Source organism: Nerophis lumbriciformis, linkage group LG03 (genome assembly GCF_033978685.3).
Source record: "Nerophis lumbriciformis linkage group LG03, RoL_Nlum_v2.1, whole genome shotgun sequence".
NCBI lineage: Eukaryota > Metazoa > Chordata > Actinopteri > Syngnathiformes > Syngnathidae > Nerophis > Nerophis lumbriciformis.
In genome coordinates, this window is record NC_084550.2 from 24,565,001 (window position 1) to 24,588,374 (window position 23,374).

At 46.5% G+C, this 23,374-nt stretch overlaps 1 protein-coding gene across 1 annotated transcript in view; it reads right to left on the reverse strand.

The window, feature by feature from the left end:
- cdh24b (cadherin 24, type 2b) overlaps positions 1-23,374 on the reverse strand; it is a 576,558-nt gene that overhangs the window by 37,356 nt on the left and 515,828 nt on the right. Inside the window, exons 8-10 of the mRNA XM_061935917.1 lie at positions 12,681-12,937; positions 11,872-12,008; positions 3,513-3,634 (exon numbers count right to left, since the gene is read on the reverse strand). Coding sequence (XP_061791901.1) covers positions 3,513-3,634; positions 11,872-12,008; positions 12,681-12,937 — 516 coding nt within the window. The remainder of the gene's footprint in view (positions 1-3,512; positions 3,635-11,871; positions 12,009-12,680; positions 12,938-23,374) is intronic.

Below are 23,374 nucleotides of genomic sequence, written 5' to 3' on the forward strand. Positions count from 1 at the left end.
CTTTTCGTTTGTTGTTTTGCCTTAGTGTTTAATTAAATCATGTTTTCTTGCACAACGCCTTCCGCCTTCTCTGCATCTTGGGGTTCAGCACCTACAAACTCTGACATAATGATCCAGCCAAATTCGAATCTCGCAGAGATGTCCATGGCGGAGAGGCTTAACAAAGTTTTGGACTTAATGGCTAATCTGAAGAAAAGTTCGGCCGCTTTTCAAGCCCTCTCCCTCCCACCCCTGTCGTCTGTGGTCCTATCTGGGGACGTCTGGGATCCGTCCCTTTGGGGAGGGGCTATGAGTAGCAGTGCAGCTGGGGAGGCACAGCTACTTCTCGCCCCAGTGGGTCTGCAAGAGACGGCGCCATCATCTCCGGTGGGTCTGCAACCTACTGCGCCACCATGCACTCCGGTGGGCCGGCAGACGCCACCATGCAGTCCGGTGGGCCGGCAGACGCCACCATGCAGTCCGGTGGGCCGGCAGACGCCACCATGCAGTCCGGTGGGCCGGCAGACGCCACCATGCAGTCCGGTGGGCCGGCAGACGCCACCATGCAGTCCGGTGGGCCGGCAGACGCCACCATGCAGTCCGGTGGGCCGGCAGACGCCACCATGCAGTCCGGTGGGCCGGCAGACGCCACCCTGCACTCCGGTGGGCCGGCAGACGCCACCATGCACTCCGGTGGGCCGGCAGACGCCACCATGCAGTCCGGTGGGCCGGCAGACGCCACCATGCAGTCCGGTGGGCCGGCAGACGCCACCATGCAGTCCGGTGGTCCGGCAGACGCCACCATGCAGTCCGGTGGTCCGGCAGACGCCACCATGCAGTCCGGTGGGCCGGCAGACGCCACCATGCAGTCCGGTGGGCCGGCAGACGCCACCATGGAGTCCGGTGGGCCGGCAGACGCCACCATGCAGTCCGGTGGGTCTACAACCTACGGCACCACCATCCTGTCCGGTGGGCCAGCAGCAGAGGGCGCCACCATCCTCCTCTCCGGTGGGCCAGCAGCAGAGGGCGCCACCATCCTCCTCTCCGGTGGGCCAGCAGCAGAGGGCGCCACCATCCTCCTCTCCGGTGGGCCAGCAGCAGAGGGCGCCACCATCCTCCTCTCCGGTGGGCCAGCAGCAGAGGGCGCCACCATCCTCCTCTCCGGTGGGCCAGCAGCAGACGGCGCCACCATCCTCCTCTCCGGTGGGCCAGCAGCAGAGGGCGCCACCATCCTCCTCTCCGGTGGGCCAACAGACGCCGCCACCATGCACTCTGGTGGGCCAGCAGAGGGCGCCACCACCATCCTCCCCGGTGGGCCAGCAGAGGGCGCCACCACCATCCTCCCCGGTGGGCCAGCAGAGGGCGCCACCACCATCCTCCCCGGTGGGCCAGCAGAGGGCGCCATCACCATCCTCCCCGGTGGGCCAGCAGAGGGCGCCACCACCATCCTCCCCGGTGGGCCAGCAGAGGGCGCCACCACCATCGTCCCCGGTGGGCCAGCAGAGGGCGCCACCACCATCGTCTCCGGTGGGTTCTCCCACACCGGCGGACGAGCCGCCTCGCCAATTGCGGTGGCGTTCAACTCGCCGTCGCCACATAACTCTTCCCCGCTGGTTGCGGGGACACTTAGCCTGGTGGCCCACCTCCTTGTCCTCCCTCCACCCTCCCGTGACTTTGGACTTTTTTGGGGAGGGGGGGTTCTAGAACATCTGGTATCCGTTATAGGAAGGGGAGCTACTGTCAGGCTTGTCCCTGACAGTTTGGTCAAGTTTTAGTTTTTCCTCTGTCATTTCCTGTCAACGCTCTTATTTTGGTTCTGTTTCCTGTTTCTCCCTGAGTGCTGTGTCCCTTCAGCTGTGGCTGATTGGCACCTGGCCACACCTGGTGTCAATCAGCCAGCTGCTATTTATACCTGCCCTACCCTCCAGTCACTGCTGGATCATTGTCGTTCCTACCTGTCGTGTCGTTGTTCTTAATACTTGTCGTTGTAGCTCTGTCTACTTTTGGTTTCACTCTGCTCATGTCCTAGTTCCTTCGTGTCACAGTAAGCGTTTTTGGTTTCTTGTCCACAGTTAGCCTCTGTGCTATTTTAGTTCATAGCCAAGTTTGTTCTCCGCCTTGTGCGCGCCTTTTGTTACCTTTTCGTTTGTTGTTTTGCCTTAGTGTTTAATTAAATCATGTTTTCTTGCACAACGCCTTCCGCCTTCTCTGCATCTTGGGGTTCAGCACCTACAAACTCTGACAGGAATCAGACATGAACCGAACAATGGCGCCAGGCCGAATGACTGGCAAAGGCAGGTTTAAATAGTGTCTCTTGATTAGAGCCAGGTGAGCGTTCCGAACACCAGCGGCAGGTGAAAATCATACGCAACCGTGGCAACCAAAACAAACAAGAGTGCACAAAAACAGGAACTTTGGAGTTAAACTAACAGAACATAACGAAAACATGATCCGGACCACGGATCATGACAGGTACTCTATTTTCTTTTATTCAATCGATTGACATTCTTAAATTTTTGTAAATAAAGTTTTTTAAAATCTGTTTCAAAGAGTTTAGCTGATTTAGCTCACGCAGCTAGTGGGTCCATGATGATGGCTTCTGTTTTGTTTGCTCAGCCGTTTTACAGGCACCGTTTGGAAACAGTGTGAAAAAACCTTTACACAATATTTTTGGGTAAATAATCCATTTCACAACATGTATACAGTCCTGGTCAAAAGTTTACATACACTTGTGAAGGACATAATGTCATGGCTGTCTTGAGTTTCCAATCATTTCTACAACTCTTATTTTGTTCGGGCGGGGGGTGGGGCGTGGTTGGGGGCGTGGTTAAGAGGGGAGGAGTATATTTACAGCTAGAATTCACCAAGTCAATTATTTTATGTGTATATATATATATATATATATATAAAGAAATACTTGACTTTCAGTGAATTCTAGCTATAAATATATATTTATTTTATTATATATATAAAAATAAGAGAAATACTTGAATTTCAGTGTTCATTTATTTACACATATACACACACACATAACACTCATCTACTCATTGTTGAGTTAAGGGTTGAATTGTCCATCCTTGTTCTATTCTCTGTCACTATTTTTTGAACCATGCTGAACACCCTCTCTGATGATGCATTGCTGTGTGAAATGCACTAGATGGCAGTATTGTCCTGTTTAAGAGTGTCACAACATTGCTGTTTACGGCAGACGAACTGCTTTACGGTAGAGGAAAACACGTCACTCAGGTTTGCATGGAGCTGGAGGGGGCGTGGCCTCCAGCTATGCCTGAATTTCGGGAGATTTTCGGGAGAAAATTTGTCCCGGGAGGTTTTCGGGAGAGGCGCTGAATTTCGGGAGTCTCCCGGAAAATCCGAGAGGGTTGGCAAGTATGGTACGTAAACTTTTGACCATGACTGTATATCTGCGGCTTAATATGAAAAAAAAATCTTGTGGGTGCGGCTTATATAGTCCAAAAATACGGTAATACTGGCAATAGTGTCCATTTGCAGACTATACAGTAAGACGTACTGACCTGCCCTATGGTAGATGAGTCGCACATGGCTGTTGTGTACTGCCTGTCCAGCTCGGGGGCGTTGTCGTTGAGGTCCAAAGTCTCTATAGCAACCAGAACCCTGGACACCTGGCTGGGGTTGTCTGCAAAGCAATGGAGACGCACGCTGTTTACAACACAAACAGCTTCAAATATAAAAAAAAATTCCGCCAGCACCGTCCCCACGGATGCAATAACCCATCCCACGAAGGTGCAATGAGCCCTCCATTAAACCGACTCAATCGTACTTGTGGGTAAGCTCGGCCGTTTTGCGGTTAATTCAAACGTGAGCGCTCGAAATCCCATTAGTGTACGAATAGAAAGTTGGAAATTAGGCTGCCTCAGCTGGAAAACGTCCAACGTTTCCTTTGCACTGTTGAATACCCTTTCCGAGGGTGGGTTTGAAGTCAAATGTGCATGCAGTTACTCAACGGCGTGGTTTAATATAATATTACACGTCGTTAAAAAGCATGTTGTTTCAACTTGTGTTGTAGAATATTGGTTGGGAAATGACCAAAATTCAACGGTCAAATCAACGTCAGAACCTGACATTGATTAAACATTGTCAAAAAGCATGTTGTTTCAATGTTGCAGTGAGAGGCGAAGGGCTGGGGTAGCAATTCTCAAAGCCTGCACGTTGGAATTCAACCCAGTGGACGAGAGGGTAGCTTCCCTCCGTCTTCGGGTGGGGGGGACGGGTCCTGACTGTTGTTTGTGCTTACGCACCAAACAGCAGTTCAGAGTACCCACCCTTTTTGGATTCACTCGAGGAAGTACTGGAAAGTTCTCCCCCGGGTGATTCCCTTGTCCTACTGGGAGACTTCAACGCTGATGTTGGCAACGACAGTGAAACCTGGAGAGGCGTCATTGGGAAGAATGCCCGCCCGGATCTGAACCCGAGCGGTGTTTTGTTATTGGACTTTTGTGCTCGTCACAGATTGTCCATAACAAACACCATGTTCAAACATAAGGGTGTCCATATGTGCACTTGGCACCAGGACACCCTAGGCCGCAGTTCCATGATCGACTTTGTAGTGGTGTCATCGGATTTGCGGCCTCATGTTTTGGACACTCGGGCGGAGCTTTCTACCGATCATCATCTGGTGGTGAGTTGGCTGCGATGGTGGGAGAAGATGCCGGACAGACCTGGCAGGCCCAAACGCATTGTAAGAGTCTGCTGGGAACGCCTGTCAGAGTCTCATGTCAGAGAGAGTTTCAATTCCCACCTCCGGAAGAACTTTGAACATGTCACGAGGGAGGTGCTGGACATTGAGTCCGAGTGTACCATGTTCCGCACCTCTATTATCAAGGCAGCTTATTGGAGCTGTAGCCGCAAGGTAGTTGGTGCCTGTGGTGGCGGTAATCCTAGAACCCGTTGGTGGACACCGGCGGTAAGGGATGCCGTCAAGCTGAAGAAAGAGTCCTATCGGGTTCTTTTGGCTCATAGGACTCCGGAGGCAGCAGACAGGTACCGACAGGCCAAGCGGTGTGCGGCTTCAGCGGTCGCGGAGGCAAAAACTCGGACATGGGAGGAGTTCGGGGAAGCCATAGAAAACGACTTCCGGACGGCTTCGAAGCGATTCTGGACCACCATCCTCCGCCTCAGGAAGGGGTGCGCTATCAACGCCGTGTATGGTGAGGATGGTGTTCTGCTGACCTCGACTGCGGATGTTGTGGATCGGTGGAGGGAATACTTCGAAGACCTCCTCAATCCAACCAACATGTCTTCCTATGAGGAAACAGTGCCTGGGGAATCTGTGGTGGGCTCTCCTATTTCTGGGGCTGAGGTTGCTGAGGTAGTTAAAAAGCTCCTCGGTGACAAGGCCCCGGGAGTGGATGAGATCCGCCCGGAGTTCCTTAAGGCTCTGGATGCTGTGGGGCTGTCTTGGTTGACAAGACTCTGCAGCATCGCGTGGACATCGGGGGCGGTACCTCTGGATTGGCAGACCAGGGTGGTGGTTCCTCTCTTTAAGAAGGGAACCGGAGGGTATGTTCCAACTATCGTGGGATCACACTCCTCAGCCTTCCCGGTAAGGTCTATTCAGGTGTACTGGAGAGGAGGCTACGCCGGATAGTCGAACCTGGGACTCAGGAGGAACAGTGTGGTTTTCGTCCTGGTCGTGGAACTGGGGACCAGCTCTATACTCTCTGCAGGGTCCTTGAGGGTGCATGGGAGTTTGCCCAACCAGTCTACATGTGCTTTGTGGACTTGGAGAAGGCATTCGACCTTCTCCAAGTCTCTGAGCACTCCTGTAAGGAGTGCTCAGAGAGTATGGGGTATCGGACTGTCTGATTGTGGCGGTCCGCTCCCTGTATGATCAGTGTCAGAGCTTGGTCCGCATTGCCGGCAGTGAATATAAAGACAATATAACATCCATCCATAAATCTGGATGCATATGCAAAAGTGCAATATATTTATCTGTACAGTAATCTATTTATTTATATCTGCACCTTATTGCTTTTTTTATCCTGCACTACCATGAGCTAATGCAACGAAAAGTTGTTCTTATCTGTACTGTAAAGTTAAAATTTTAATGACAATAAAAAGGAAGTCTAGGTCTAAGTCTAAGTCTAAGTAAGTCGGACCCGTTTCCAGTGAGGGTTGGACTCCGCCAAGGCTGCCCTTTGTCACCAATTCTGTTCATAACTTTTAATGGACAGAATTTCTAGGCGCAGTCAAGGCGTCGAGGGGATCTGGTTTGGTGGCTGCAGGATTAGGTCTATGCTTTTTGCAGATGATGTGGTCCTGATGGCTTCATCTGGCCAAGATCTTCAGCTCTCGCTGGATCAGTTCGCAGCTGAGTGTGAAGCGACTGGGATAGGAATCAGCACCTCCAAGTCCGAGTCCATGGTTCTCTCCCGGAAAAGGGTGGAGTGCCATCTCCGGGTTGGGGAGGAGATTTTGCCCCAAGTGGAGGAGTTCAAGTACCTAGGAGTCTTGTTCACGAGTGAGGGAAGAGTGGATCGTGAGATCGACAGGCGGATCGGTGTGACGTCTTCAGTAATGCGGACGCTGTATCAATTTGTTGTGGTGAAGAAGGAGCTGAGCCGGAAGGCAAAGCTCTCAATTTACCGGTCGATTTACGTTCCCATCCTCACCTATGGTCATGAGCTTTGGGTTATGACCAAAAGGACAAGATCACAGGTACAAGCGGCTGAAATGAGCTTCCTCTGCCGGGTGGCGGGGCTCTCCCTTAGAGATAGGGTGGGAAGCTCTGTCATTCGGGAGGAGTTCAAAGTAAAGCCGCTACTCCTCCACATGGAGAGGAGCCAGATGAGGTGGTTCGGGCATCTGGTCAGGATGCCACCCGAACGCCTCCCTAGGGAGGTGTTTAGGGCACGTCCGACCGGTAGGAGGCCACGGGGAAGACCCAGGACATGTTGGGAAGACTATGTCTCCCGACTGGCCTGGTAACGCATCAGGATCCCCCGGGAGCAGCTGGGTAGAAGAAAGTTTGGGCTTCTCTGCTTAGGCTGCTGCCCCCGCGACCACACCTTGGATAAGCGGAAGTAGATGGATGGATAGTTGGGAAATGACCAAAATTCAACAGTCAAATCAACGTCAGAACCTGACATTGATCAAACGTTGTCAAAAAGCATGCTGTTTCAACGTTGTATTTGTGTGGTAGAATATTGGTTGGGAAATTATCAAAATTCAACAGTCGAATCAAAATGGATTCGACTTGGATTGTCACACTCGAACATGCTCTCCCAGCCACGCTCGAGACGTGTGGTGTCCCGCTCGGAGCTGCCATATTTCAGGCTGTGGATCCAGGACCCTGGATCCACAGCAGCAGAATCCAGATAGAGAGTGGTATAAATATACAGGTCCACATATGCATGTTGTCACTGTGGCCCGATCCCGTGGCTGGTTTTGATGCCACGGGCGAGTCTGTCGTCCCCCGTGGCCACCAGACGACACACGCTGTGCTCCGTGTCAACGCAACAGACTTTTTTATTAGACGGCGCTCGTTATTGCGGACACAAACACAGTCTGTCCAAACCTCTGCCACAACAAGCCACCCCAGTACATTTGAGGCAGAGATCTACAGCATGACTGAAAATAGTTGCCTTCATGCAGATATCATCCCCTGGTAATGTTAAATGGAAATACCTTTGTTTGAATTCTGTGTCAGATGGCAATATTTGGACCTCGACATAAACCCACCCTTACCTGCCACATGATTCACCAAGTAGGATTCAACGAAACCCAGCAGGCACGAGACGTTGACACAACGTTGATTGTACCTTTTAAAACGGACTCGGAAACAACGTGGCAAAATAGTTGTTGGTAAATTGAGAAAACGCTGGCGTCTAACGTTGGATCTCAGTGTTGGTTGGAAAATGACCAAATTTCAATGACCAAATCAACGTCAGAACCCAACATTGATTAAACGTCGTCAAAAAGCATGTTGTTTCAACGTTGTATTTGCGTTGTAGAATATTGGTTGGGAAATGACCAAAACTCAATGGTCAAATCAACATCAGAACCCAACATTGATTAAACGTTGTCAAAAATGTTGTTTTTTCATTGTTGTATTTGTGTTGTAGAATATTGGTTGGGAAATGACCAAAATTCAACGGTCAAATCAACGTCAGAACCCAACATTGATTAAACGTTGTCAAAAAGCATGTTGTTTCAATGTTATATTTGTGTTGTAGAACATTGGTTGGGAAATGACCAAAATTCAATGGTCAAATCAATGTCAGAATCCGACATTGATTAAACATCGTCAAAAATGTTGTTTTTTCATTGTTGTAATTGTGTTGTAGAATATTGGTTGGGAAATGACCAAAATTCAACGGTTAAATCAATGTCAGAACCCAACATTGATTAAACGTTGTCAAAAAGCATGGTGTTTCAATATTGTATTTGTGTTGTAGAACATTGGTTGGGAAATGACCAAAATTCAATGGTAAAATAAACGTCAGAACCCAACATTGAATAAACGTTGTTAAAAAGCATCTTGTTTCAACGTTGTATTTGTGTTGTAGAAAATTAGTTGGGGAAATGACCAAAATTCAAAGGTCGAATCAAAGTCAGAACCCAACATTGATTAAATGTTGTCAAAAAGCATGTTGTTTCAACTTTGTATTTGCGTTGTTGAAAATTGGTTGGGAAATGACCAAAATTCAACGGTCAAATCAATGTCAGAACCTGACATTGATTAAATGCTGTCAAAAAGTATGTTGTTTCAACGTTGTATTTGTGTTGTAGAATATTGGTTAAGAAATGACTAAATTTCAATGGTCAAATTAACGTCACAACCTGACATTGAATAATGGTTGTCAAAAAGCATGTTGTTCCAACATTGTATTTGCATTGTAGAATATTGGTTGGTAAATGACCAAAATTCAACGGTCGAATTAACGTCAGAACCCAACATTGATTACACGTTGTTAAAAAGATGGTGTTTCAACGTTGTATTTGTGTTGAAAATTGGTTGAGAAATGACCAAAATTGAATGGTCAAATCAACGTCAGAACCCGACATTGATTAAACGTAGTCAAAAAGCATGTTGTTTCACAGTTGTATTTGTGTTGTAGAATATTGGTTGGGAAATTACCAAAATTCAACGGTCAAATCAACGTCAGAACCCAACATTGATTAAACGTCATCAAAAAGCATGTTGTTTCAACGTTGTATTTGTGTTGTAGAATATTGGTTATGAAATGACCAAATTTCAACGGTCAAATCAACCTCAGAACTCGACCTTTTCACCATTTTTCGTAGAAACGGTCAGGTATGTTAGTTTCAGAGTTGGAGTTTGCAGTGGTGGCTAGTTATGATATTTTGGTTACCTTCTTTTGTTATATCAAAGGATCTAGAATTCCCTTCCACTATGAACCCTTGGTTGTGTAGTATCTACTCTCATATGAAATAACATGTTTTTCCAGATTGTGTAAGGCTACAGTCCATTGGGCAAGCAAAGAGCAAGTTTAGTTAAACAGCGGTGCATCATTGAGGGCAGGTAATTAATAATAAATAATGATGAACTCTTATTGTACATACACAAAAATGCCTGTACATGGTCAAAGAGGTACCATGGACCTAATAAACTAAAATGACCGTCTATAAGAACTGGTCGTCTGGCCAACCCCAAGGTGGAGCGATATCATCCGGCTAGACTCTCCACAGGCACTGCAGGACATGTTGTGATAATTGCTTGTTCAATAAATGAGTCTTTGTTCAACGATCATCGCTGGCGTCATCCTTGATCCTTTTACACACCCACGCCATTTCTCTACCGAGGAGAAGAAGGCAGGCAGGGACGCGGCGGTGGGAAATGATAAAGTGCACTACAAAATGAACATTGACATCAAATGTGAACATTATCTTCATGGAGTCACAATAGGTCAGACTAATGGATCATTCATTTGTAATGTTATTGCAGGATTGTTCAAAATATGCACTTCTTGCTATCATCTCACCCAGTTTTCAGCAAATAAATGACATGCATTCAAGGAAAACATGCAAAGTAACTATATATATATATATATATATATATATATATATATATATATATATATATATATATATATATATATATATATATATATATGTATATGTGTGTAGTCGAGGTTTCTGTGGTTTATCCGTTATACAGTGCTCAATACCGGGGTAGAGCGGAATATACGTTAGGTCAGGAAAAAACACAGAGGCTATTTCATCCCTACAAGCCTGTTTCTCAGGTTTCTCTGCTCTTCAGGGGATTTTATTAAAAATCCCCTGAAGAGCAGAGAGCGTGTTTTTTCCTGTCCTAACGTGTATATATATATGTATGTGTACTTATGTATAGATATATGTATGTGTATACATAAATATATTTAAATATATGTATATATGTGTATATGTATACATGTGTGTGTGTATACATATATGTATACATATGCATATTTATTTGTATACTGTATATGTATGTATAAATATATGTATATATATCTGTGTATATATAAATGCATATATATATCTGTGCATATATGTATATATATATAAGTATATATGTATATATGTAAATGTGTATATATATGTATGTGTATATGTATATGTGAGTGTGTATATAAAAATGTGTATATGTATGGATGTGTATATATGCACAGTATATATGTGTATATATACTGTATGCATATATATGTGTGTATATATGTATAAATGTATACATATTTACATATATATATATATATACATGTGTATATATATATGTATATATATATATATGTATATATATATATATATATATATATATATAAAAACATGTGCATATATATATATGTATATGTGTATAAATGTATGTAATGGTCTATATATGTATATATATGTATGTTTGTACAGAATATATATATATATATATATACATATATATATATATGTATATATATATATATATGTATTTATATGTCTATATGTATGTATGTACAGTATATATATAGATGTGTATATATATATATATATTTATATGTCTATATGTATGTATGTACAGTATATATATGAATATATATATATATATATATATATATATATATATATATATATATATATATATATATATATATATATATATATATATATATATATATATATAAATAACTTGTATATAAAACCTTAATGGAGGGGTTTTGGATGTTTTTTTTTAAGGACTTGATAAGCAAAATAGAACGACTCCAATAGGCTCGACTACAAAGTGTTTCTACTGTAAGTACTGTACTTACTACAAACTTACTGTTTGATTGTAACATGCATCTTAGTTGTAGTTTTCAACACCACATTTAGAGGTGATAAAATAGCCATGTGAAATCGCTAATGCTAACCAGTAGCATGCACATGGAAAAGCCAATGCAAATTAGCCTTAAGCTTACACATTTTGGAAAGTTGAGTCTTACTCGAAGTTCCAGCGTATTGGGTTTGTCGGCATTGAAAATCGCAACATTCCGTAGGGGCAGTTTGGCCGAGTCGGGAATGTTTGTTTCCGGTGTTTAGTCTGCAACCGGACTTGTGACGTCACGATCAACACAGATATCAAAATATGTCACCGTTTGAATTGATTCCGAATAGTACTGGTGGGATTCGGTCGGTGCCTATTAGTCTGCAACCGTACTTGTGACGTCACGATCAACACAGATATCAAAATTTGTCACCGTTTGAATAGATTCCGAATAGTACCGGCGGGATTCTGTCGGTTCCTATAAAAGTGCCAAATTCAATATGCATCCCTAGTAAACACCACATATTCCTTATTTTTCGGACCATTGGGGCAATGGATTTTAAGGGCGCCTGATAGTCCGAACAATACTGTCACCATTCTTTGGCATGTTGGAACACAGGATAAGCGTGACTTCTAACCTCTCTGGGTGGCAATGACCGTAATGTTGTGCCAGTGCTCGCGTTCCCGGTCCAGTTCCATGGCCGTGGTGATGAGGCCAGAGTCCGGGGTGATACGGAACAAAGCCTCCGGGTCCGACTGAGGGTCAATGGAGAACCTGGGGGAAAAAGGAAGTGTAGAGAAGCAAGAGGTAAAGTAAGGCACGGGCGAAAAGGGATCATGGGGAGGTTAAAGTACAAAGAATGAAGTTGAAGGGAAGGAAAAAAGCAGTTTGGGGGGGATTCTGAGAAGAAAACAGGGCACAAGTGTGTGAGGGAGCGATAAGAAAGTCGGCAGTCAAATGGCCAAAGAATTAATATAGGCAGATTATCAAGGCTGATAGGGGTTCTTTTGAAGTGCTGTGGATAATTTGAATATCTCTTTTGATACATCAACTATCATTCTTCCCCACTCACTCGCCCAGACTACTTTTGCTCCTGCTAATTGGAACATCATTTGGTTGAGTTGCAGACAAATTACCGCCTACCCTCCTCAAAAACCAACCGAGGAGAAGCAAGCGACTGCGGTTGTTTTTTTTCTCTCTCTTGGCTCTGGGGAAGACCGAGTGGGCTTTTAGTGAGCTCAGATCACTTGTTCAAGCGTAACACCAGAAGCTAAACATCACTGACTCACAAATGTGCCTTGGAATCAGCAGATCGTTGCGCCGCGCAGCTGTTAAATTGTCTTGTTTTCATTACCTTTTTATCTTCCTTTCAGAGTTACACAACACCGTGGACAGGTTTTGCTTCGCGTCGTGCGTTTATCGAAACGGTGGGCAATTTGACTGTACCTGATGTTGTTGGTCAGACCAGTGTCCGGGTCCACAGCACTGACTCGGCCCACGGTGCAGGCCGGAGGGCAGTTTTCTGACACGTCCATGTGGTACCGGGCCCTGGAGAACCTTGGCGGCTCGTCGGCATCCAGCACCGCGACTCTGATTGAGGCCCGGTCTTTAAAAGGTCCTCGACGCAGGAAGCGAGGGTCCACGGTGGGGTTGAGGACCTCCACGGAGAAGGAGTAGGAGCTGCGGCTTTCGTAGTCGACGGCCTGGAAACAGGAGAAGCGTACTGCGTTTGTCACAGTTTTTAACATGCCTAGTTCAAAGTCAATCAATCAATCAATCAATCAAAGTTGACTTATATAGCCCTTAATCAGAAATGTCTCAAAGGGCTTTGCAAGCCACAACGACATCCTCGGCTCAGATCCCACACTCAACCCAATGGGCACAATGAGAAACCTTGGACGATGTGGGCACCCTTTCCCGGGGCGACCGGTGCAATGGATGTCAAGTGGCTCTAGTCAACAATGTGAGCGTCAAGTTCATAGTGGGACCAGAAGGGGATCGTCTTGAATGTAGACAAGTCAGCAGCGCAGAGACGTCACCGACTGATGCACAGAGGAGTGGTCCACCCCGGGTCCCGACTTTGAACAGCTAGTTTACCTGCTCAGTGATCTTGTGGTTAGAATGTCCGCCCTGAGATCGGTAGGCCGTGAGTCCCATCTTAAAACTCATTTGTATACTCTAGCCTTAAAATGGACCCCCCTTTTAGACCAGTTGACACAGGTTCGGTGGCCACGGATGAAGCACTGGCTGTCCAAAGTCGGGACTCGGGGTGGGCCGCTCGCCTGTGTATTGGTTGGGGATGTCTCTGCGCTGCTGACCTGTCTTCGCTTGGGATGGTCTCCTGCTGGCCCCACTATGAACTGGACTCTCACTATTATGTTAGATCCACTATGGACTGGACTCTCACTATTATGTTAGATCCACTATGGACTGGACTCTCACTATTATGTTAGATCCACTATGGACTGGACTCTCACTATTATGTTAGATCCACTATGGACTGGACTCTCACTATTATGTTAGATCAACTATGGACTGGACTCACACTATTATGTTTTTTTTAAATTTTTTTTTATGTCCTGTCCAGCTTCTCAGGCAAATCATATAGTTGATGTAGATGCCCATGTCGGCTGTTCAGATTTACTTTACTTTACTTATTTGTATTTGACTTTATTAAATGTATTTATATTATCATTTAGTGCAGCCGGGCCGGAGCAGGAGGGGATAGAAAGAGAAAAAAAAAGAAGACAGAGGGGGAAATTGTGGGGACAAGAGGGGGATTAGACAGAGAGACAAAAACAACAACAGCAAACAACAACAACAACAACAATAGAGCAACATCAGCAAATATGACATGTACAAATATGATGGTAAAAGTAATAGCAAATAAGCAGTTAGCGAAAAATAAAAAATAATACAGAAATGACAATGAGCATTATTACACTACAAATGGATCAATACAAATACCAATAGAAATAGCGCTATTGATAATGAACAATACCAATAATTTACCTTTATTATCAACAATACAGTTGTTTAAATGCAACAATACATATACGTAATGATAACTTGAGATACGAAAGAATGCAGAAAAATGGAGGGGGAGAAAGAGAAGCAACCTACATTAACCTTGTAGATTGTTATAGTCACAATAGGTTAAGCTTTGTCAGTGTGCCATGTGTTACACCCAGTTTACCCTAGGGCAACAACGTTAATATATGTTTGATGAAACGTGATTATGTGCATGAGTGTAAGTATGCATATGTACTTGTATATGTACAGAATGTGTATATGTGTTTGTACAATGAATGTATATGTACAGAATGTGTATATGTGTTTGTACAGTGAATGTATATGTACAGTATGTGTATGTGTATGTTTGTATATTGAATGTGCGTGTGGATGTACGAACATTAGGTAGGTAAATATGTACTGTATTTGTGTATGTATGTGGGAGCGTAGGTACCTATGTACGTATGTGAGCATATGTGAATTTGCATGTACAATACATTCGACTCCCAGAGTGCGTGGGAGCCAGAGCACGGCCCCATCACCCCCGAGAGCCCAACCCACAAACAGGAGGCGTGGTGCCCAGGGAACCAGGGACCACCGCCCCCACGCAGCCAAGCCGGCCAGCGACAGGAACCCCAGAGCCCGACCCACCGTACCGCCCACAAGGGCCAGCAGCAGGCCGCAGACAGACGCACCCGGCAGAGGACAGGGCACGAGAAAAGCAGGGGACAGCCAGACCCCAAGCCAGCGAGAGACCACACCCCACACGGGCAGAAAGGCGAGACGCCCCGCCCGAGGGACCCAGAGACTCCCCGCAACCGGACGGGAAGACCGCCCCCGCCCCACCGGCAACCGGGCCCCCACGAGCCCACCCCCCACCCCCGGAGAGCGCGGCGAGGCCAGCCCCCGGCCACCCCACCCAAACCGGCCGCCGCAGGACCACCCAGGCACAGGGCCACGGGAACCACCCACCCCACCCGCAGGGACCCCAACGATGGAGATGGAACAACCAGCAACCGCCCCGCCGAGCCCCCCCCCCTGAGGGAGGGGAAAATTAAAAAATAATATTAATAAAATATATTAAAAAAAAAATAAATAAATAAATAAATTAATTAATTAATTAAAAAAAAAAAGAATTAAAAGAAGATCACAGACATGCTGACAAACAAGGTCACTACCCCAGCAACTGGCCGACTCGCAGCACCTCGGAATACCTTGCAGCACCAAGCTACCACAATAGACGCAGGAACTAGGCCCAACAGGCCCCAACCAAGACGGGCACCCGGAAGGGATGGACAGCGGGACCCAGGAGCTCCAGACACGCAGTTCGGATGCAGTAGCCTGAGGCGTCGACGCCCGTCTGACAGGCAGGCCCAGAGCGTACCCCCAGAAATATACATACATACATACATATATACATACACATACACACATACACGTATACATACCCACACATACACATATATACATATACATACACATATGTACACATACACATATATAAACATACATACATACACACACATATACATACATATACACAGTTCGTCAGCCCCGACAGCCATCACGCGCGCGCGCTGCCACCAGTCACAACATCAGCCACACCCCTGCACCAGACCCAGCAGCCACGGGCGCCCACACCACAAACAAACGGCAGCAGAAACAGCAGCCGCAATAACCCCAGACAGCCAGCACCAGCCAATCAAATCAAAGCGATCAAAAAAAAACTGCGACCAGCAACCACACGCCACCAGGGCCACGGAGACCAGCCGGCGCCAGCCCGCCGGTCAGCCCGAACGCCAACACGCAAACAAGAGACACCAACAACCCCCCCAACCAAAAGGCCCCCCACCCCAACCCAAACCCGCACAAACACACCACCGCCCAAACAACCGAGACACAGCATCCAGACCAGACACGGGGGCTGCGCCGCCACCACACCAAGTCACCAACAGAGACCCCACAGCGCAAGGTCGGGCCACACGGGCACGGACCCCATCCAACAGGAAGTGAGACCCGCGCGACGCCACACACAAATAAATAATAAGATTAAAAAAAATAAAAAATAAAAAAATAAAATAAAATAAAAAATAAAATTATCACACTATTATGTTAGATCCACTATGGACTGGACTCTCACTATTATGTTAGATCCACAATGGACTGGACTCTCACACTATTATGTTAGATCCACTATGGACTGGACTCTCACACTATTATGTTAGATCCACTATGGACTGGACTCTCACACTATTATGCTAGATCCACTATAGACTGGACTCTCACTATTATGTTAGATCCACAATGGACTGGACTCTCACACTATTATGTTAGATCCACTATGAACTGAACTCTCACTATTATGTTAGATCCACTATGGACTGGACTCTCACACTATTATGTTAGATCCACTATGAACTGAACTCTCACTATTATGTTAGATCCACTATGGACTGGACTCTCACACTATTATGTTAGATCCACTATGGACTGGACTTTCACAATATTATGTTAGATCCACTATGGACTGGACTCTCACACTATTATGTTAGATCCACTATGGACTGGACTCTCACTATTATGTTAGATCCACTATGGACTGGACTCTCACTATTATGTTAGATCCATTATGGACTGGACTCTCACACTATTATGTTAGATCCACTATGGACTGCACTCTCACTATTATGTTAGATCCACAATGGACTGGACTCTCACACTATTATGTTAGATCCACTATGAACTGGACTCTCACTATTATGTTAGATCCACTATGGACTGGACTCTCACTATTATGTTAGACCCACTATGGACTGGACTCTCACTATTATGTTAGATCCACTATGGACTGGACTCTCACTATTATGTTAGATCCACTATGGACTGGACTCTCACAATATTTTGCTAGATCCACTATAGACTGGACTCTCACATTATTATGTTAGATCCACTATGGACTGGACTCTCACACTATTATGTTAGATCCACTATGGACTGGACTCTCACAATATTATGCTAGATCCACTATGGACTGGAATCTCACACTATTATGTTAGATCCACTATGGACTGGACTCTCACACTATTATTTTAGATCCACTATGGACTGGACTCTCACACTATTTTGTTAGATCCACTATAGACTGGACTCTCACTATTATGTTAGATCCACTATGGACTGGATTCTCACTATTATGTTAGATCCACTACGAACTGGACTCTCACACTATAATGTTAGGTCCACTACGGACTGGACTCACACTATTATGTTAGATCCACTACGGACTGGACTCTCACACTATTATGTTAGATCCACTACAGACTGGACTCTCACACTAATGTTAGATCCACTACAAACTGGACTCTCACACTATTATGTTAGATCCACTATGGACTGGATTCTCACAATATTATGCTAGATCCACTCGACGTCCATTGCACCGGTCCCTCCCACATCTGCGGTCCTCTCCAAGGTTTCTCATTGTCCCATTGGGTTGAGTTTTTCCTTGCCCGGATGAGGGATCTGAACCGAGGATGTCTTTGTGGCTTGTGCAGCCCTTTGAGACACTTGTGATTTAGGGCTATATAAGTAAACATTGATTGATTGATTGAGTTCAAACTCCGGCCGAGTCATACCAAAGACTATAAAAATGGGGCCAATTACCTCCCTGCCTCGCACTCAGCATCAAGGGTTGGAATTGAGGGTTAAATCACCAAAATGATTCCGTAGCGCTGCTCCCCTCACCTCCAAGGGGGTGGAACAAGGGGACGGGTCAAATGCAGAAAGTAATTTCACCACACCTAGTGTGGTACTTTAACTTTAACTTTTAGTCATGTGGATGTATGCTTTTAAACTAAAAACCGTAAAGCCAAAGACAACGGCCATCAAACTGGACAGCCCCAATGCCAGGGCTACACCAAGAATACAGATGTTGAAGAGGACCGGTGACAAAGAGCAGTCCTGGCAGAGACCGACGTTTACTGTGAACAAGCTCGACTTACTGAACCAAGTCCGCAAAAATACACCTGAACCACTCAGGTGAACCTAATGCACCCTCCAGTACTTTACCAGGGTTATATAAAGCTGGTCCAGTGTTCCACACCCAGGACAAAGACCTGGAAACGTTGCACCTCCTGTAGGGCGGTCGTAATCTCTCCCGATATGCTATCTTTTTTGGACTCCAAGCGGCGGCTTATAAAATGTATGTATTTTTCTTCGCTACAAATAGCTTTCAACACCGACAGAGACACTGAAAAGGTGTGCTGTTGTTTGTGCATTGGCGCCATCTTTTGGGCAAGTTCGCTCACTGCAGGTGGTAGAAAATGTACTTCCGGTTCCGTGCCTTGAACCGGAAGTATATCCCGTTTCGTCTACTATTTCTGCTCGGAAGGATTCTTCATTCGTCACTCCAAGCAGCGTTTGTACGTTTTACAATAAAACTAAAACAATTCTTACTTACTAAACCGTTTCTGGCTTGTCTCCCTGGGTGTGTTGTTTCCCCTCACCAGGAACCCAATCATCGAGCCCTGACTGGAGGGCGAGGCAGGCATAAGTAGCAGCCAGCTGATCGACAACAGGCTGGCTAGTACTTATGCCTGCCTCGCCCTCCAGTCAGGGCTCAATGATTGGGTTCCTGGTTCCTGTTTTCCATGCCATGCATTTTCTTTTTACATTAAAGTCATGTTTTCCTGCACTACGCCTGCCATCATGACATATAAAGTCCTTAAAAACATCCAAACACCTCCATTAGGTTTTATATACATGATGTAAGTAATATAGTAACATTTATAAAAACACTTAATATTTACGTATTTTGATCATTTTAGGCATTAATCTAAAAAATGCATAAGATTTGCTTTTTTTCCAACTCCATCACTGATTATTAATCACTGTGGACTTCATGAGAGCCGGCAAGCATAATTCGACATCACTTACTGTACAAGGTCTGCTGTCACAAGATGCCGATTGCTAGGATGTTCATATATTCCCATTTTGATGAAAAAATACTCAAAGGGGGAGTGGAGCCAAGCATTTTTCTCGCCATTCCCGGGTCTAAAATGGCTGTCAAAGTGTACCAACTCGTCGGAATACTTTTTTCGATTGTCAACTCTTGTCGAGTACGACTACTGTTATACAAAATCCAAAACCAGTGAAGTTGGCACGTTGTGTAAATGGTAAATAAAAACAAAATACAATGATTTGCAAATCTTTTTCAACTTATATTCAATTGAATAGACTGCAAAGACAAGATACTTAACGTTCAAACTGATAAACTTTGTTATTTTTTGCAAATATTAGCTTATTTCCATGAAATGCTCAGTCATTCTCAAACAAGGACGGGCCGAGGGTCACCACTTTGTCAACAAATGCGTGAGCAAATTGTCCAACAGTTTAAGAACAACATTTCTCAACCAGCTATTGCAAGGAATTTAGGGATTTCACCATCTACCATCCGTAATATCATCAAAAGGTTCAGAGAATCTGGAGAAAGGCCGGAAACCAACATTGAATACCCGTGACCTTCAATCCCTCAGGCGGTACTGCATCAAAAAGCGACATCAGTGTGTAAAGGATATCACCACATGGGCTCAGGAACACTTCAGAAAACCACTGTCAGTAACTACAGTTGGTCGGTACATCTGTAAGTGCAAGTTGGCATCGTCTTGCTGAAATAAGCAGGAGCGTCTATAGTAACGTTGCTTGGATGGCAACATATGTTGCTCCAAAACCTGTATGTACTTTTCAGCCTTCACAGATGTGTAAGTTACCCATGTCTTGGCCACTAATACACCCCCATACCATCACAGATGCTGGCTTTTCAACTTTGCGCCGAGAACAGTCCGGATGGGTCTTTTCCTCTTTGGTCCGGAGGACACGACGTCCACAGTTTCCAAAAAACAATTTGAAATGTGGACTCGTCAGACCACAGAACACTTTTCCACTTTGCATCAGTCCATCTTAGATGAGCTCGGGCCCAGTGAAGAAATCCTGACATTTTGACAAAAGAAATCCCGATGTTTTGACGGGAGAAATCTCGACGTCTTGATGGGAGAAATCCCGACGAGTTGACGGGAGAAATGCCAACGAGTTGACGGGAGAAATCCCAAGGTTTTGACAAGAGAAATCCCGAGGTTTTGACGGGAGAAATCCCGAGGTTTTGACGGGAGGAATCCCGAGGTTTTGACGGGAGGAATCCCGAGGTTTTGACGGGAGAAATGCCGAGGTTTTGACGGGAGAGATCCTGACGTTTTGACGGGATAGATCCCGAGGTTTTGACGGGAGAGATCCCGAGGTTTTGACAGGAAATATCCAGAGGTTTTGACGGGAGAGATCCCGAGGTTTTGACGGGAGAGATACCAAGGTTTTGACGGGAGAGATCTCGAGGTTTTGACGGGAGAGATCCTGACGTTTTGACGGGAGAGATCCCGAGGTTTTGACGGGAGAGATCCCGAGGTTTTGACGGGAAAAATCCAGAGGTTTTGACGGGAGAAATGCCGAGGTTTTGACGGGAGGAATCCCAAGGTTTTGACGGGAGAAATCCCAAGGTTTTGACGGGAGGAATCCCAAGGTTTTGACGGGAGAAATCCCAAGGTTTTGAAGGGAGAAATGCCGAGGTTTTGACGGGAGAGATCCCGATGTTTTGACGGGAGAGATCCCGAGGTTTTGACGGGAGAGATCCCAAGTTTTCGATGGGAGAGATCCCGAGGTTTCGACGGGAGAGATCCCGAGGTTTTGGCGGGAGAGATCCCGAGGTTTCGACGGGAGAGATCCTGACGTTTTGACGGGAGAGATCCTGAGGTTTTGACGGGAGAGATCCCGAGGTTTTGACGGGAGAGATTCCGAGGTTTTGACGGGAGAGATCCCGAGGTTTTGACGGGGGAGACCCCGAGGTTTCGACGAGAGTGTACCGAGGTTTTGACGGGAGAGATCCCGAGGTTTCGATGGGAGAGATCCCGAGGTTCTGACGGGAGAGATCCCGAGGTTTTGACGGGAAAGATCCCGAGGTTTTGACGGGAGAAGTCCCGACGTTTTGATGGGAGGAATCCCGACGTTTTGACGGGAGGAATCCCGACGTTTTGACGGGAGAAATCCCAAGGTTTTGACGGTAGGAATCCAGAGGTTTTGACGGGAGGAATCCCGGCGTTTTGACGGGAGAAATCCCGAGGTTTTGACGGGAGAGATCCCGAGGTTTTGACGAGAGAGATCCCGAGGTTTCGACGAGAGAGATCCCGGCGTTTTGACGGGAAAGATCCCGACGTTTTGACGGGAGGAATCCCGAGGTTTTGACGGGAGAGATCCCGAGGTTTTGACGGGAGAGATCCCGAGGTTTTGACGGGAGAGATCCTGACGTTTTGACGGGAGAGATCCCGAGGTTTTGACGGGAGAGATCCCGAGGTTTTGACGTGAGAGATCCCAAGGTTTTGACGTGAGAGATCCCAAGGTTTTGACGGGAAAGATCCCGACGTTTTGACGGGAGAGATCCCGAGGTTTCGATGGGAGAGATCCCGAGGTTCTGACGGGAGAGATCCCGAGGTTTTGACGGGAAAGATCCCGAGGTTTTGACGGGAGAAGTCCCGACGTTTTGATGGGAGGAATCCCGACGTTTTGACGGGAGGAATCCCGACGTTTTGACGGGAGAAATCCCAAGGTTTTGACGGTAGGAATCCAGAGGTTTTGACGGGAGGAATCCCGGCGTTTTGACGGGAGAAATCCCGAGGTTTTGACGGGAGAGATCCCGAGGTTTTGACGGGAGAGATCCCGAGGTTTTGAAGGGAGAGATCCCGAGGTTTTGACGGGAGAGATCCCGAGGTTTTGACGGGAGAGATCCCGAGGTTTCGACGGGAGAGATCCCGAGGTTTCGACGGGAGAGATCCCGAGGTTTCGACGGGAGAGATCCCGAGGTTTCGACGGGAGAGATCCCGAGGTTTCGACGGGAGAGATCCCGAGGTTTCGACGGGAGAGATCCCGAGGTTTTGACGTGAGAGATCCCGAGGTTTTGACGGGAGAGATCCTGACGTTATGACGGGAGAGATCCCGAGGTTTTGACGGGAGAGATCCCGAGGTTTTGACGGGAGAGATCCCGAGGTTTTGACGGGAGAGATCCCGAGGTTTTGACGGGAAAAATCCAAAGGTTTTGACGGGAGAAATGCCGAGGTTTTGACGGGAGAAATACCGAGGTTTTGACGGGAGAAATGCCGAGGTTTTGACGGGAGAAATCCCGAGGTTTTGACGGGAGAGATTCCGAGGTTTTGACGGGAGAGATCCCGAGGTTTCGACGGGAGAGATCCCGAGGTTTCGACGGGAGAGATCCCGAGGTTTCGACGAGAGAGATCCCGAGGTTTCGACGAGAGAGATCCCGAGGTTTCGACGAGAGAGATCCTGAGGTTTTGACGGGAAAGATCCCGACGTTTTGACGGGAGGAATCCCGAGGTTTTGACGGGAGAGATCCCGAGGTTTTGACGGGAGAGATCCCGAGGTTTTGACGGGAGAGATCCTGACGTTTTGACGGGAGAGATCCCGAGGTTTTGACGGGAGAGATCCCGAGGTTTTGACGTGAGAGATCCCAAGGTTTTGACGTGAGAGATCCCAAGGTTTTGACGTGAGAGATACTGAGGTTTTGACGGGAGAGATCCTGACGTTATGACGGGAGAGATCCCGAGGTTTTGACGGGAGAGATCTCGAGGTTTTGACGGGAAAAATCCAGAGGTTTTGACGGGATTAATGCCGAGGTTTTGACGGGATTAATGCCGAGGTTTTGACGGGAGAAATGCCGAGGTTTTGACGGGAGAAATCCCGATGTTTTGACGGGAGAAATGCCGAGGTTTTGACGGGAGAGATCCCGACGTTTTGACGGGAGAGATCCTGAGGTTTTGACGGGACAGATCCCGAGGTTTCGATGGGAGAGATCCCGAGGTTTTGATGGGAGAGATCCCGAGGTTTTGACGGGAGAGATCCCAACGTTTCGATGAGAGAGATCCCGAGGTTTTGACGCTAAAGATACCGAGCTTTTGACGGGAGAGATCCCGAGGTTTTGACGGGAGACATCCTGAGGTTTTGACGGGAGAGATCCCGAGGTTTTGATGGGAGAGATCCTGACGTTATGACGGGAGAGATCCCGAGGTTTTGAC